The sequence below is a fragment of the Gossypium hirsutum genome, chromosome D12, assembly GCF_007990345.1.
Source record: "Gossypium hirsutum isolate 1008001.06 chromosome D12, Gossypium_hirsutum_v2.1, whole genome shotgun sequence".
In the NCBI taxonomy this organism is placed as follows: domain Eukaryota; kingdom Viridiplantae; phylum Streptophyta; class Magnoliopsida; order Malvales; family Malvaceae; genus Gossypium; species Gossypium hirsutum.
The window spans coordinates 21201736-21215159 of NC_053448.1; the positions used below are offsets into that span (position 1 = coordinate 21201736).

A 13424-nucleotide genomic window follows, 5' to 3' on the forward strand; every position below is an offset into this window, starting at 1 on the left:
TTGGGAATTTTTGGACTGATTCCTTAAGATAGAAAAAGGCTGAAAACACAATAAGAACAGAAAATAGATTAGATAATGATTCAGCACAAGTAGAAATAAGGAAAGAATTGACAGTAAGAAATTAAAAGATAAGTCCTAAGAAGCCTTGAAATCTCGAAAGATCTCACAACTCCCTTCAAACGGCTCTAATCTCCCCTCCAAAGAATATCAATGGCAAGAAGAAGGTTGAAGATGGCTCCCACAATCAAAAAGATTGTTAAAACAACTTCTAAAGAAAACTCAAGAGAGAAATCTTGGAGAAAACTCAAAGAAAATTCTGCTCTCAACAAATCTGAAATTTTAATAATAATGATAAGTGTTTAACAAGGTGGACAGCCATGCCTTTAAATAGGCCTTATAACTAGTCCTAATCTAATTAGAAAACTAAAAAAAAAAACTCCTAATTATTTTAATATGGAAATTCGGTCAAAGGTCATTTTATCTGGGACTCTTGGACTGAATATTGACATAAAAATTTAAACTAAGTAAATAAATAAATAAATAAATAAAAATAAAAATAAAACTTTACAACTTGGGCCACTTTGACAATTTGGCCTGATTTTCAACTAAGTATGGATGGATTTCTTGATTGCGCTGGGAATTTGCTTATTGGGCCTCGCCTTCAAGAATTTGGGCTTTTGTGACTCGTATCAGAACAGCTCACGTAGGGTGGAAATCCTAGCTTCCCCACCATATACCTGAAATATACTGCCATTTGGTGAATAAATCATAGAAAAGGTGTACAATATATTAGATGAAACATAGAAACACAAATTCCTACGACAAAGGACCTTGTGGGAAGCAAGATAAAGCCGGGTACTGTTGTCAAAACCCAAAGCTGCCAATAGCAGTCCGATTTCTTCAGGAGTCAATGGGCAACGCCCCTGACTTCTCAGCTCTTCATCGGTAAACTGAGAATTGAGAACCCTCCCTCCCCAAATTGTTTGTCTATACTTTGCCAAAGCCAACTTTTCAGCTTTACCCCCACCAAAATCACAGGCCGAATGGGCTGCCATATCCTGCCAGTATAAAATGTTAGTAAGATACTGAAACTTGCCAAAATGACTAAAGGATGTTAAACTTTGAAAGCATATAAATTTCACAATGGCACAGAGCATCTCACTTTTCCTATGGAAGTTGAATGCATAAGTTATGCAGGCAAATAGCGTACAAGGTCTAAAAAATGAAGCATTATATCTTAACCTAAAGCAACATACCTCAAGTACATAGAAACACTAGATTATGGCATACTGCAATGTGGGTGAAAAAGTTTATATAACAAATTTAAAGAAAATTGATATAAAAATCAAATGTTGATTTGGTTGGAATGGTTAAGTTGGGATAGTGAACACTATGATGTTTTGGATTCAAATTTCATGTTTCTAAACAATATATTTTTCCTAGATTTATCAAAATATAAAAAACATATAAATACCCTCAAAATAACATTTGTTGCTTTATAAAAGAAAAGGGCTTTTGATAATTTTACAACTAAGTTGGGACCCGATTGATGGATCACAACAACTCAGCCGAAACCTTAAATAATAATATAAATACGGAATTAATGCTTCCAATATTTTAATATGCTCAACCGCATTTCAAAGTAAAATCTATACAAAAGTCGATGCCACTTGTCTTGATTGATAACCCATTAAAAAAAAAGAATCAGTGGTTTAAAATTGTAAGCATGTTTGATACTCTAATAAAAAAATGATAGAATTTTTCAATGAAAAAGTGTGGAAAATGATAAGTAGATAAGGAGATAGTTATCACTTACCATAGAATTTTTTAAAAATTATTTTATTTTATTTTTTTAACATTATCCTTTAAATACTTTACTTTTAAAATTACAAAAGTTACATTTATCAACCAACCTAATTATAGTCTGTACTTAATTTTAAAAATATACCAAAAAGATTTTATAATTTAAATTCAGTTTGCCAAACAACACCAGTTAAAATACAAGTATCTTAATCTAGGTATAAGTAGGTTATACCTTATCAAACCGAAGATGTAAGACGACAAATTTCTGTGGCCTTTGTTTGTCATTTTGATCAGTGGTCACCCTGAGATAGTCACTACTAAGTGCTTCAGTTTCACCAGGAGGATATCTGAGGCGATGGACAATGGCATCTCCAAGTGCTCTAATGTGCGGGACAAAAACAAGTGCTTTAAAGTTGACTTTACAACGTAGTTGCTGGATCTCACTCGGCAAGTTGTCAAAAGACAAACGGTGAGAGAATGGAGAAATTGCAGCAATCCCATAACTATGCCAAAATAGGACAAGCAAAAGGAAGCAGGTCGGTCAGCCTACATAAAATGTAACCTTTTACAATGAAATCAACATTAGCTCATTAATTTTTAATTTAAAAAATCCAGGTTTCGTTGTACACAAAAGTGCAATATATACCGAGGGGTAGATGGAGCAAATATATTCAAATCTTGTTTATTCCGAATGCCCCATGACAGGAACAGGGATGAAGGAAAACTTGATATGGTCCAGAAATCTTGGGCCCAAAACTTTTAAAAGAAACTAAAGTGCGCATTCAAATCGAGAAATTTGAGATGCTACCAACCTCTGTAGTACAGGCAAGACATTTTCGAGATACCAGTTTGCAGATGCATGAACAGGTGCTCTTTTAATTCTGGTGGCCCGAATAGCAGTGGCGTAATATTCCCTTGTGCTCCAGGAGAATTCATCTGGCAACTCTTTGACGATTGAAACATCATCCTTTAATACATTAATCAAGCGATCCACATCATATATATCCATGAATGAGCTGCAGGAAAATAGGTACTTCAGAAAAAATGCCCCCTTAAGACCGAGGCAAAAATTGCACATTCTGCTAGGAAAAAAGAAATGGAAAGGACAAATTCCTTCCAAACATAAGTACCTTGAATCTTGCCAAACCGGATTTACTTCAAGATACGGGATCACAAGTGTTGCATTCAGTATTTTAGCAACCGCAACAGCATCACATATCTAAAGAGAATTTAATGTTTGGTTATCTTATTGGTTTTCTGAAAGTGACAAAAAATATAATCAAGCGAAGTAGAACTACTGAATGTAATATGCTAACAATACATACCCCCATTCTTTGCTGGTTGAGTCAACCATCAAGAAATACCTGAAGATATCCTTCAGAGTTCTGTGGCAATGCTGCTTAAAGTTATCGAAGAAAAATTAAATATTGTGATCAATGATAGTTTAAAATTATTAAAGACCAAACTTGAGTCTGACAACTCGAAATACCAACAATGTAAAGAAACTAAAACTAGAAATCTCATTACTGATCACTCACATGGGGTATTTACAGATTCAAGACATGGTCTCCACCCTTGGTCAGCCAAAGGAGTCCAGAGATCGGACTGCTCTCCGTTGGACTGAAGAAGTAAATCAAACAGCAAAATTGCAAGTTAGAATACACTCTGAAAAGGAAAATCACAACATATGTATGAACATATGCTGCTTAAGCAACATCTACTCACACTTTTGCCTTCTAAGGCACTCCTGAGTAAAGATAAATGTCTAGGTTTAATAACATTCCACTCCTGCAAAAAGAGTCGAAGGGCACAATTAGTCGACTTCCTTTTCTAGCTCAAGCAATAGTATGATAACAACAAGGTTGAAATTCATTTCCTTCCCAAAAAGCAGCTTATAAGCATTTATCATGCTAACGATTAACACTAAGCAGTCAACGGCACAATTTCTTTATTATTATTATTATTATTATTATTATTTGCAGTCTCCTTCTGTGTTTTACTGTCCATGTTCTAGGTTTGTCCTGCAGCCAACACTTAGTAGCAAAATTACTTTATTTACTGACCTGTGTAAAGGCTCCAATCTCAGTTTCATGCACCAAAAACCCATGATTAATGTGGGAATTGTGCAACCCCCAAGCTGACAAAGAATTGTTCTAAATGTTACAACAAACCTTTCTATTTTTGTGAATTTAGTGGGCAAAGCTATTTAATTAACTAAGAAATGGAAAATTACTAGCAAAGGCCAAAGAAAGTTTACAAAAAGATTCTCATTTTGCCATTTAAAGCAAATTAACTATATATTAACAAGACAAAAATTTTCCTGGTTGGCATAAATTTCAGTAAAGCAATCTGATTATCAAACACTTAGCTACATAATCTTGCCACTTAGGCACAAGCTTCTGTCCGCAAAATAAGCTCGAACTTATCCTTCCTTTCCATTTTTAGTAACTGCAACTTTTTCATTGAACGAACCATGATGTTCCCATTTCTCATTTCAATGAAAATTTGATAATGAAAAATAGAACACAGAACCCATTTTCAATTTGAAGAGGAGAGGGGAGAAAATGAGCATACCGAGAATGTAGAAGGGGAAGCGTAGGTGAATGGAGTAAACAAACAAGGCAAAAGAACTGGGAAAAGCAACAGAAATAACCCAGCAATTGCTTCTCCCTTAAGAGGCTGATGATAGTGGCTCTGGTAATGAAACCTCATAATCCCCCTTAAAGCTGAGAAACACAGATCTCCAAATTGACCACTTTCCTCAATTTGTTTTCTTCTTTGTTGGCTTTGGTTGGCATTGATGGTGAAAACCACTCGAACAAACGAACACAAACGAAATCTAATCAACTGCTATAAAAAAAGAGCTCAACTCAAGCACCCAACATCACATGATGAATCTCTCTCTCTTTTTCTTCCTTATTTTTCTTTGTTTATTTCTTTCTCACTTTCAGGCCTTAGTTATGGCATCTCAGATGGACACCTGTACAACTCTGATTGTGGAAAACTGTGTCCTTTTTTCTGAAGGGACCCATCCAAAAAAATACATAATTAAAATTTAAAGCTTTGTGGCTGTGCATGGAAAAACACAGTAAATTTATTTTGGTAAGACATAAGAATTTAAGAATCACTAAAATTTCCTTCTTTTTCACGTTTAAAGAATAAGTGAAGAAAAAAAAAGGGATCAATTAGGTGAAGTGGGGTTTTGTGAAACTTTTGATTAAAGTTTTCATCTTAAAGAGTGAACATTTTTGAGATGATAAGACCACCGACACCACCATTGAAACTAAAGGGTTTTTTTTGGTTGATTCATACTTAAAGTAGCACCTTGTCCTAGTTTTTAGCATTCAAAAGAAGTCTTAGTATTTTTATAAGGTGTGTTTGATTTGATTCTATTCAAATTTTGGATACAAATTGGATGGAATTGTTTTATTTATTTTTTGACTTTTAATTAACTTGAAATTGTATTGAGTAAAAATTTAAATATTTGAAATTGATATTTTCAGTTGAGTTTTTTTTAAATTGAGCTTTATTTGCTTTTGTGTAATATTGAAATTTTATTATAATAGGATCCCGTGAGATTTTTTTTTTCTAATTAATAGCTATGGTTTAAATTCTAGTATCCCTACTTTCTAGGTCAATTTTGAGGATGAAATTTCTTAAGAGATAAAATTGTAATGACCTAGTTTTCAATGGTGTCGAAGAATACAGTTTTGGGATTTCGTTTTCGTAAGCTGAGTTCGTAAATATTACATAGGGATATTTATAGAGTTATTATATTAATGAATTAAAATTTGGTTAAGCAATTTAGTCAAATATGTAGTTAATTAAGGACTAGAGACTAAATTGTAAAATTTTAATCACTATAGATTTTTAATTAGAATAAGGCTTGAGGACTTAAATAGTAATTATCCCCAAAACTAAAATGACTAATAAACCTATCTTAAATAACTGATAGTGAGATTTGATGGTGGATGACATTATGTTTGGTTAATTAGTGATTAAAGTTTAATTAATTAAGGTTAAGTTAATTAAACTAGTTTAATAACAATTAAACCATTATATATAAACCAAAATTAAGTGGAGAGAAGTGTTCATCTTCTCCACTTCAACCGTCCACCATATTAGAAGAAGAAAGAAAGCTTAAAACCTATTTGAAGCATTTGACCATTGATTTCACGTAAGTCCCTAGCTATTTTTGTTTAATTTTTATAGATTTGAGGTCATGAGACCTTGATTTAGCTAGTCCATGTACTAATTTGTGAAACTGTTAAAGTTTTTAAAAGTTGCAATTGTTGATAATTGAATGATTTAGGTGTGAAATTGTTAGAAGTTAAGGTTAGATTAAGAAAAAGATTAAATTGTAAAGTTTAATTGTTAGTTTCATACATTAGGGACCAAATTGAATAAAATGTAAAATTGGCATGAAATTTCGGTAGGAATAGGAAGTAGAGGGTTCTTAATTAATATATGTGAAATTGGATTTTATTTTGAAGCTCTAGATTGAAAGTTATGCTTGTCTCGATTTTAGGGACTAAATTGAATAGATTACAAAATATGTATAAATTGATATTTAGTTGGGAATTGAATGGTGATTGATTGTGTGATATGTTTTGTGAATGGATGTAGTTAATGTTGATGCAGAACCTTTGAGAGGGAAAGGAAAAGTGAAAGTGGTCGACGAATAATCAAAATTTCTAATTTGTACTTTTATGATTCGAGATAGAAATATTTGCTTGCATATACATGTTTATTGATTAATGAATCATTAAAGTGACTATATGACATGTTTTGATTGATTTTGGTAAAGATTATCGGGATAGAGGACCAAAATGAATAAAATGGAAAATTAACATGAAATACATGAATTGCATTATGTGATATGAAAATTGGAATGGGATATGTTATATGTTATATGTTATATAATATGAAAGCCCTTAAACAGGCTTGGAACCAAATCGGGGCCATTTTGAAACATTTACAAAAAGATAGGTAAAAAGTTAAAATAGGGGTCACACGGCCGTGTGGCCAGGCCTTGTGACAAGCTGAGGCCGTGTGGTGCTATCACACAGTCGTGTCCCCAAACAGTGTAACAAATTGATGTCGTGTAGTCTAGGGTCACACGGCTGTGTCACCAAGCCGTGTAACAGACAATGGTCGTGTGAACTAAAATCACCCTAAACGTGTTGAACACACGGTTGCGTCATCCAACCATGTGTGACACATGACCATGTGGTAGCCCTTGTATAGCAATAATGACCTATTTGGGCAAGTATTCATACCATTCCTTTGAGTGACCTAGAATGTCATTTCATACTATTCAAACAAACACCAAAATATGCATATTTCAAAGCCAAAACAACAATTCACCTAATCATTTGAACATACAACCAATATGCCCTCATTGGCACCAAAAACTCATAACTCAAAACTATACAATCCAAAACAAGACTTAAACCATTTCATACCACAACCCAATTCACATGCTTAATACCATTCAAGCTTTACCATTTCTTTAACATTCAAGAATACCAAACTTGGCATTTAAGCCATACATCATATAAGAACATACTCCTTAACTTACATACTAACACATTTATGCCAATATATATATACATATACTTAAACAAATCAAAACATTTTATGTACATGCCACAAGTAACCAAGTTCAAAATATCAAAAGTTTAATGGATTGAGAGACGGTAGAATGTGAGCTTCTCGCTGATCTGATCGACACATTCCAGATGTCCAAAATCTACAGAAAAGTAGTAACATGAGTAAGTATATAAAATACTTAGTAAGCTCATACAATATAAAGATTTACTTACGTCAATTACTTAACACATACACAATTCATTATGTATTTCAAATATACCTATCAAGATTCAAACAATAACATCAACTTATAAGATTTTGACCTCAATCATATATATAACCTCCAATGTTCTCAATTTTATTTTAATCCAACTTGCCACTTATGTCCAACTCATATGTATAACTTAGCCAACATTCAATGGCACAACATCACTTTATTCAAAATATTACCTGATGAAACTTCGTAAAAGAACTTCGTACACAGGTGAAAGTAATAGTGTTTGGTTACCTGTTTAGGTTAAACCTACACGGATAATGAACCATAGTGCCTGGTTACCCGTAAGGGTTGAGCCTCCACGAATAAAATAATAGTGCATGGTCACTCATTAAGGTTGAACCTACAAAACAAATAGCCTGACTAATGCTTAATAAACTTGTATTCTCAAGTCTGTAACACATGCTGGAGCTCGAAACCTACGAGCAATAACTCGTAACCTTGTATACGAGATTTTTACTAATTTCATCGAGATTTATCTCACATTATAACAAGATTCCAATCACTAGCAATCACCATTAACAAATCAAATATAAAAAATTAACATAAACAATTTAAATTATACTGTACAAACTTACGTGAAAGAACTGTATCGACTTAGCTAACAGGGGCTAGTCGACAAGTTTCCCTTTTCCTCGTACGTCCTCCGGTTGTTGTAATTCTTGATCTAAAGCATAGGTTAACTCAATTAACTATTCCAATAAATATTTAACAACATTTTACAGTCATGTCTTAGTTCAATTTCATTTATACAATAATTCTCTAAGTTTTGCATTTATTTAAATTTAGTCCCTAAAACCGAAAATACTATAACTTTCACATTTAAGATTCGATTTCAAAATAGATCTCAATTTCATCGTCCAACAATCCATTAAAACAAAAAATTTCAAAGTTTTCATACACATTTTGAATTTATTACATTTTAGTCCCTAAGTTCAAAACTAACAAAATTTACTTTACAAACTAATCCATTAACATATCTAATCTTCAAAACTAACTAAATAGTCACAAAAGCTTCAAGAAAACATCAATGGAATGTTTTACAAACTTTAACAGTTTCGTAAAATAGTCCCTAGACTAGCTAAATCAAGCTCCCGGAATTTGAAAAACATAAAAATTACAAGAAACATACTAGAATTGACTTACCAATCAAGGATCAAAAGTTTGAAACCAAACCCTAGCTCCCCCTTTTGTTTCGTGAGAAGAAGATGACCTAAAATAAAAAATGAAATGTTTTAACCTTTGTTTCTTAATTTTATTAACTAACATACATATAAAAAATGTTTTAGTTTTTATTTAACATATTTTTATAATATAATTATCATCAAAATCATCCACCCATTATTTTTTGGTCAAGTATCATCTTTAAACCTTGGCTTTATACTAATTAACCATTTTAATAACAAAAAGTCGATAGTGACAAACTTTTACGATTTAGTTCTTTTTCCTTAATTAACTAACTAAACGTCAAAATTACCTAACCAATCCTGAATACGACACTTAAATAACTTTTTAAATATTAAATAAATAATATTTACGGACTCATACGTCAAAATTTATGGTCTCAAAACCATTATTTTTGTCACCACAAAAAACGGGCTATTGCACTTTCACTTCTCCATCATTTTCATGATTAATTAATTTTTTCTACATTGATGGTAGACTTGGATGTGGCTAAGAATGGTTTTCTTGTAACACCCAATGTTGGTGGGTCTCAAGTTGGTGTGTAAAAGGGAGTAATCTGAATGGCGGGATCCTATTCGCCCAATCGATGCTTTTGGCGGATAGATCGGGTGTATAGTTAATGATAGAGTATCATGAAATGATTGTTCTATAAATGTGTTAAGTCATAAAGATAACCAGATTGGTAATAAGGTTGAAGATTCTTGGGTAATTTGGGTTATCACCAAAAAGGTATTGTATGCCAGTTTATTGAGTTACGTTCTAGTTATGTTCTAACGGGATAGTTAGGAAAGACCGAAGGGGTGAACCAAATAAATGTAAATATTGGTTTTCCTTTTTATAGCTAAAAACCCTTTGTAAAGAAAGTCTTGAAAGTTTGTGACATATGCCAAATACCACTATGATAACATGGGTTTTATATGTTATTGTGGGCTTAGGAAGAGGGAGTTGTTCTTCGTTCTTTTATTTCAAAATGCTATGATGGTTTTATCTAGGAGCTGAGAAATGACCTCTCTTATTAATCTAAAACTAAGGATCTAAGCTCATAAAGAAGGTTGTTTTGCATCTAGGGTTAGTATTAAGGTCTTGTATGTTGACTTCTGAAAGAGTATGTCTATTTTGTAGGCATGAACAATAATATGAGGAAGTAATGTTTTTGTATGGGGGATTATCTTGGTTTCAAATGATTTCAAAAGTTTAATAAATTAGTTTCAATAGTGTTCCTATGTTCTATAAGTAGTGGTTGCTGCGAATTTTGGTTGGATGTTGAATCTGGAGTTCAAATTACTATTTGTAGGTATCAGGTGAGTCCTTAAGCCGACTCTTGCTTGTATATTGTTCATATGAGTGCTTCTATGGACGGTGATTGAACTATGTAATTGAACTAGAAAAGTATGGTAGGATAATGATGCTATTATATGTGTGTTTGATAGATTTCACATGTGTAGTATGCATAAAATCTGATGAGTTTAAGTAAGAGGTATGAATCCCAAAGTTCAGGTACGATTGTTTGGGAAAGTTTGGAAAATGTGATGAGATGTGAAACAGTTTGAGTGTCTGTATGAATCGAGTGTTGAGTATTGAATGATACCAATGTAGAAGAGTTTATCAAGTGAGTCTATGTCTGTTCATCGTGGTGGAGTCTAAAGGGGTCTGTCAGGACTAAAAACACGACCTCTGATATAAATCTCTAAAAGAAAATGCTATGGCTATGACATCATATCGTGTAAGACCGTAGTTGGGCTATGACATCATATGGAAAGAACTAAAGGAAGGTGATTACCTTATGGGGTTCTCTGCATGTCCCATGACGATGAGGGGAAAACCATACGAAATGTGAGTTTAAGCGAATCCCTATCATAAACACGCCAAGAATAGGAAAGCTTTTGTGGCAATTTATGGTAAGGGAAACCTTTGTTGCAACCTATAGAAAGGGAAGCCTTTGTGGCGATCTATGGAAAGGGAAGCATTTATGGGGATCTATGAAATGGAAACCTGTGTGGCTTGAAACACGAAAATTTACACATTTTTACATACCCTTTTTTTAACTTAAAATCATATAGTTTTGATAAAATTCTTCTCGAAAAATAATTAATTTTTACAAAATAATTAAAGTGCACTTAAAATATGAACGTGTTGAATTTTAGTTAATTTTATAAATAATTTTGATGAATTTTAATTATTTTCGACAGATTTGCACAAAGGGCGAAAAATGGCTCCGTGGACACTGCTAGAAGCACAAAACCGAGAAGCAATTTGAAGTATCGAGGCAAACTAAATTTCAGCCTAAGACGGTCTAAAATTATATGTATTAATTCATAATATAATTAATTTTAATTTATATCCAATTTAATTTGGGTTAATAAATTATTATTAATTAATTATGAAAAAGTGGTCCAGCTAAGCTGAACCGAGTGAACCGAACGGACCAAGAAATGAACAACCCAAAAATGGTCCCAAGAGCTGACCCAAATCATCTTATTAGCTGATTATTTAAGCTTGCAAAGAGGCCATTGAAGACTTGTTCAAGTTGCATTCAAACCCCTCCACAATTGGTGGCTTTATAGATTTGCCCCAAGCCTAAATTAACAATGTTGAAACTATCAACCTTGCCACATGTGTGGCTGGCCAAGGGAGGACTCTTTGGCTGATAATTTTAGCTATTTTTAGCAGCCCTCCTCAGCTATAAAAACCCTTTTAGGCTGGTCATTTAAAAAACACACCTCAAGCATTCACATCTTTCTTCTCTTCTCTCCACTTTCTCTCTTCTTTTCCATTCCAAAATTCCCTTTCTCTCTTGCACATTTCTCCTCTTAGGAAAGGGGCATTCATAAGCTATTTGGAGCAGCAATTAAGTGTTCATATCATCCTTGGTCGATGAGGACAACGGAGAAAGAAGATCGGAGCAACTAGTCAAGCCATGAAAAAACACCGGATTTGATTCTTGTTCCCTATGTCTTTAATTTTTGTTGTTGTTATGCTGAACATATCTATGGATATTTATGTTGTTGGAATGGTTAATTTAATCAATTTAGCTTGAATTTAATTTGTGTTAGGTTGATTGCATTTCGTTTGTTAAGATTATTGAAATTGTGTCTATGTTGTTATAGGCCTAGGTAAGATGCTTGATAAAGTAAAATCATGACTAAGTTATTCTTGCATTACAATTGTCAAGTAACTAATGAATTAATTATTTAAACGGATTGAAATTGTAATTAATGGACACAGTACTTAATCAGTGCATGTTTAATAATCTAAGATAGTTGAGGGTTAGATTAGTAACGGTATTTGACGATACATTTGCCTTGCATAACTTGCAAGATTATTGTGATTAAACTGTTTCAAGGTAAGGATACTTTATTACCTCACAGAGTCTTTTATGTGCTTATTAAATCGAGTTATTTGCTTGAATTGACATAGGGATATGTACAAGAGATTATTTCGATTTAATAAGTATGTATGTGCAAAAACATATTTGCCTATTAAGATTTGTTTAATCGGTTGAATTGACATAGGGATATAGTCAAGAGATAAATGGATTTTGGTAGGTGAGTATGTTCATAAGTTAGCAAATTACCAAGTTTCCGTGAACTTATTCGTTACAATATAAACATGAGTTTAATAATTCTAAGTTAAGAAATGTAATTAATCTAACACAATTATGTCATTTTGATTAAAATCATATTTTGAAATCGTGCATTTGAGATTTATTTATTTAGTTCACTTAGTTTAAAATCTTAGTTTTTAATCACCCTCTTCAAACAAAATATTTTTCTTCAGCAATGTGTTTTAAATAGCATTCATAAACGATTCTTTTCACAGTCCCTGTGGGTACGATAACTTGACATTTACTTGTCACTTTATTACTTGTTGCGATTGTGTACACTTGCACATTTCCGTCATTCCAAGTTCTTGTCGCCGTTGCCGGGGACTGTGTTTTAAAAAAAGTCATTATTTGTGAAGTTGTTAGTTTTGCATTTTGGTTTATTTTTTTTCGTTAATTTTTCTGTGATTATTTCAGGTGTTTATGAGTATTAACCAAATCATCGATTTAGTCCCTGTAGACCCTGAGATTGATCGAAATTTTCGACTGCGAAGAAGACAAACAAGTCAAAGAAGGACTGAAGAGATGAACTTCAAAAATCTAAATCAAAGAAACGGAGCAAACCTTGCTCAAAATCCTATCCTTATTGCTGATGATAGGGATAAAGCTTTGAGACAGTATGCTGTGCCTGTATTTCATGATCTTAATTCGGGTATTAGGAGACTCGAAATTGAGGCACAACAGTTGGAGTTCAAGCCAGTTATGTTCTAGATGCTTCAGACAGTGGGCCAATTCAGTGGAATGCCTACAGAAGATCCTCACCTACACTTAAGATTGTTTATAGAGGTGAGTGATTCTTTCAAATTAGCTGAAGTACCCAAAGATGCATTACAATTGAAGCTGTTCCCATATTCACTGAGGGACAGAGCTCAAACTTGATTGAACTCATTACCACCAAAATCAATTTCAACATGGCAAGAGTTAGCAGAAAAATTCCTTATGAAGTATTTCTCGCCTAGCAAGAATGCT

At 33.0% G+C, this 13424-nt stretch overlaps 1 protein-coding gene across 9 annotated transcripts; it reads right to left on the reverse strand.

Annotated features, from left to right (window-relative positions):
• Nucleotides 1-287: 287 nt before the first annotated feature.
• On the reverse strand, nt 288-5081 carry LOC107945415 (O-fucosyltransferase 39). 9 transcript variants are annotated; one of them, XM_041107851.1, is made up of 10 exons: nt 4378-5081; nt 3867-3940; nt 3529-3591; nt 3342-3423; nt 3129-3199; nt 2934-3022; nt 2616-2819; nt 2036-2306; nt 831-1058; nt 288-737 (listed from the first exon to the last, which is right to left on the reverse strand). In XM_041107851.1, exons 5-10 carry the CDS (start codon nt 3132-3134, stop codon nt 690-692), a joined length of 846 nt encoding a protein of 281 aa, XP_040963785.1. In that variant the 5' UTR covers nt 3135-3199; nt 3342-3423; nt 3529-3591; nt 3867-3940; nt 4378-5081; the 3' UTR covers nt 288-689. The 9 variants fall into 9 exon arrangements, with proteins under 9 accessions (XP_040963785.1, XP_040963784.1, XP_040963782.1 ...); XM_041107850.1 differs by having other exon boundaries at nt 3867-4251; XM_041107848.1 differs by having other exon boundaries at nt 3867-4257.
• Between the last annotated feature and the right edge of the window lie 8343 nt (nt 5082-13424).